Below are 2,939 nucleotides of genomic sequence, written 5' to 3'. Positions count from 1 at the left end.
CACACACACACACACACACACACACACACACACACACACACACACACACACTTTTCTCCTTCCCTTTTTCTTAGTTAATAGCCCTAATGTGCACCATAATAGGACTTAATCTTTATTAACGCCCACTCTCATCTTTTACATGTTACTGAGAACGGATTTATTCACGGTCAATTCAATAAAAATACGTTTGTAACTGCTTTTATATAGCGCATATCCACGCTCTACAACATATTCTGTGCGCTTTACAACTATTATTACCCCTGCAGACCCTCAGGGAATACTCTGCAACATTACCGGCTTCTCAGGAAGCATACAGGGTAAGCTGCAGATTTCACGGGCTCAGACACTAACAAACTGACAAGATCTTTTACTGTCTATAGCCGGGTACCCATTTTCACCTGGGTAAAGTGTAGGAAATTCGTGTTAAGTGCCTTTCCCAAGGACACAACGTCAGGTGCCTGACGGGATTCAAACCCTCGACTTTGCGGTTGCGAGTCCGAGAGCCTAACCACTAAGCCACCGACACCAAAATGGACTATGTACTTTCAAAAATAAATATTTTGAGAAAATGACAGAAAATTAGAGCGCCCAAATGAGAACCATGGCTGGATTTTCATTATTTTTCTATAATCAATAGGAAGGGAATAACAAAAGAAAAAGAAAGAACTGTATTAGATGGGATGCCTCTTAATGCTTTTATTTGAATATCAGCTTTATCTAATACACACAAATTAATAGCTCTGTTGGTATCAGGCTGAACTATGAACTATGGTGAGGATGACAATGGTTCAGACACCCGCTCCTCTTTAAATCCAGAAATGGGACGTATTTGAACTTTGGTTATTTTGGAAGCACCAAACAATCTACGCCCAGTTTGCCTAGCCCTTTCGGAAATGGTTGATAAATGTACATTCGGAGATCTCTTCTTTATACGCTATAACCTAACAGTTTAGTGTAGTGGCCATAATCCATACCATGCCATAACAATCTACTGGGCCCGCACTTGTTGATTGGTTTACTTTTTTGTTGTTGTTATAAGGCGGATGATTTATGCCTTCATTGTTACAATTTAGGTCTTTCGGGAGGCAGGTTTCGACCCTGTCTGTCATTGACCTATCGGACTGAGAGGGATACACGTTCTTAGCAGGAAGACCGAGATAAAAGATTTTCCCCACACGGGAGCCGAACTTACGTCTTTGCACGGCAAAGCGCCTAACTGCTACACCACAAACGCTGGTCGATTGGTATGTGATGTTGATCATTTGAAAGTGTCTACAGACGCTGGTGGCCTTTGGCTAGTTGAACGTGGGTGGTCACTTGGGTATGTCCTTGGGCAAGACCCATAAATTCTACTCCCCCTTTTCCCCACCCAACCCATCCCAAAATGAAAAAAAACCCAAACCCCAAACAAATCCCAAAAGTAGGAATAACGACCAACGACACAAACGTCAAGTATTTTTTTCAATCGTTATTTCAGAAAAGCGCTTAAGAATTGTCATTAGGAATTATATCCCTCTATTTTACTAAAGTAAAAAGTTTCGAAAAAGTCTAATAATTAAGGTGTACTTTTTCGTACCCCCCCCCCCCCCCCCACACACACACACATTTTCCCCCATATATTTCGTGACTTGACTGTGACAAAATTGAGGTCGGAAGCCTTTTGTAGTGCTGCTTTTACGTCATTGTACAGGCACTTGGAGCATCATTTCACACAGTTCCGGCGAATGGGCCTTCCAGGACCAGAGCCCTCTTTCCTCACTGGCAACCTCAGAGAAATAAGAGAAAAGGTAAGCCAGGCCCATTATTCCACTTGAGTAGAATATATCTCTTATTATTGCGCTACCTGAGAATTACCAGGTTCTTTATGACATTTTGGCCGTTTTGAGTAACTAAGACCATGATGTCAGAAAGCAAATTAAATGCTCTATCATCTCTATCAAAATCGTAAGAATAATATTAGGAGTCGATTTCAAGGTATTCAAAGAATTGCTTTCGAAAAAGCTTGGCATATTGCAAAATTCAAAAACTGTAACGTCAAGTTTCTCAAAACTTGATATTGAGAACATAGAGCTTTGTAATTCTGAGGTTGTGATTGCTTGTCCATTGAAATACAACAATTAACGTTTGATAATTTCTCTAAGCTTTGTAAATTTCTAGAGTGTTAATTTTTTGTTTCCCCATTCCCTCCATCAACTTTTACAGTAAAAACCAACAAAACTACCCCTTCCCTCCAAAATGACAATCAAATTTTAATGAACAAATGAACAAACAACAGCAACAGCAACAAGCAGCTGTTACTTCAGTCAGATTATACTGTAGCCTTTCTTTACTCGTTACCTGCTTCACGTCAGCATTATCCCCCTTCCAAAACAAAATACCAAACAACAAACCACTTCCCATAAAATCAAAACAAACAAACAAATAGACAGATAAACAAACAAAACAAACAAATACACAAACAAATAAGCAAATAAAAATAATAACAAACAACCATTACTCCAGTCACATTTGCAATTCTTTACTCGTTAACTCCTTCCTGTCAGCATCAACATGGTGTGTTATCTTGATTCTCATCTGAAGTGAAAAACAACCAAACGACCTCCTCCTTCCCCCCAAATGGCAAATAAACAAACAAACAACAACAACAACAGCAAACAAACCATTACTTCAGTCAGTCATACATGTATTGGCATATCTTTACCCGTCACCTGTTTGCTGTCAGCATACTCATGGGGAGCTACGTTTGTGCCCTCTCCCCCTCTTCTAAAGTTAAAAACAAAAAGCCTACCAAACAACCCTTTACCCCCAAACAATCACCAACAAACAAATAACAATAAACAAACGAGCAACAACAGCAATAGCAACAAACAACCTTTACTTTAGTGATACTCTTTCCTATCACAGCATATTCATTGAGTGTTACTTTTGTAACCAGCCCC

At 39.6% G+C, this 2,939-nt stretch overlaps 1 protein-coding gene across 1 annotated transcript in view; it reads left to right on the top strand.

Moving 5' to 3' along the window:
• Positions 1-761: 761 nt before the first annotated feature.
• LOC101851005 (cytochrome P450 3A8) overlaps positions 762-2,939 on the top strand; it is a gene marked incomplete at its 3' end in the record, with an annotated part of 11,232 nt that continues 9,054 nt past the window's right edge. Inside the window, exons 1-2 of the mRNA XM_035973451.1 lie at positions 762-825; positions 1,657-1,787. Of these exons, the coding sequence (XP_035829344.1) occupies positions 762-825; positions 1,657-1,787 (195 nt within the window). The remainder of the gene's footprint in view (positions 826-1,656; positions 1,788-2,939) is intronic.

The sequence above is a fragment of the Aplysia californica genome, unplaced genomic scaffold, assembly GCF_000002075.1.
Source record: "Aplysia californica isolate F4 #8 unplaced genomic scaffold, AplCal3.0 scaffold01242, whole genome shotgun sequence".
NCBI classification, from domain to species: Eukaryota; Metazoa; Mollusca; class Gastropoda; order Aplysiida; family Aplysiidae; genus Aplysia; species Aplysia californica.
The sequence above is the reverse complement of the archived record's forward strand: the minus strand, read 5'-3'. Positions and strand labels throughout refer to the sequence as shown.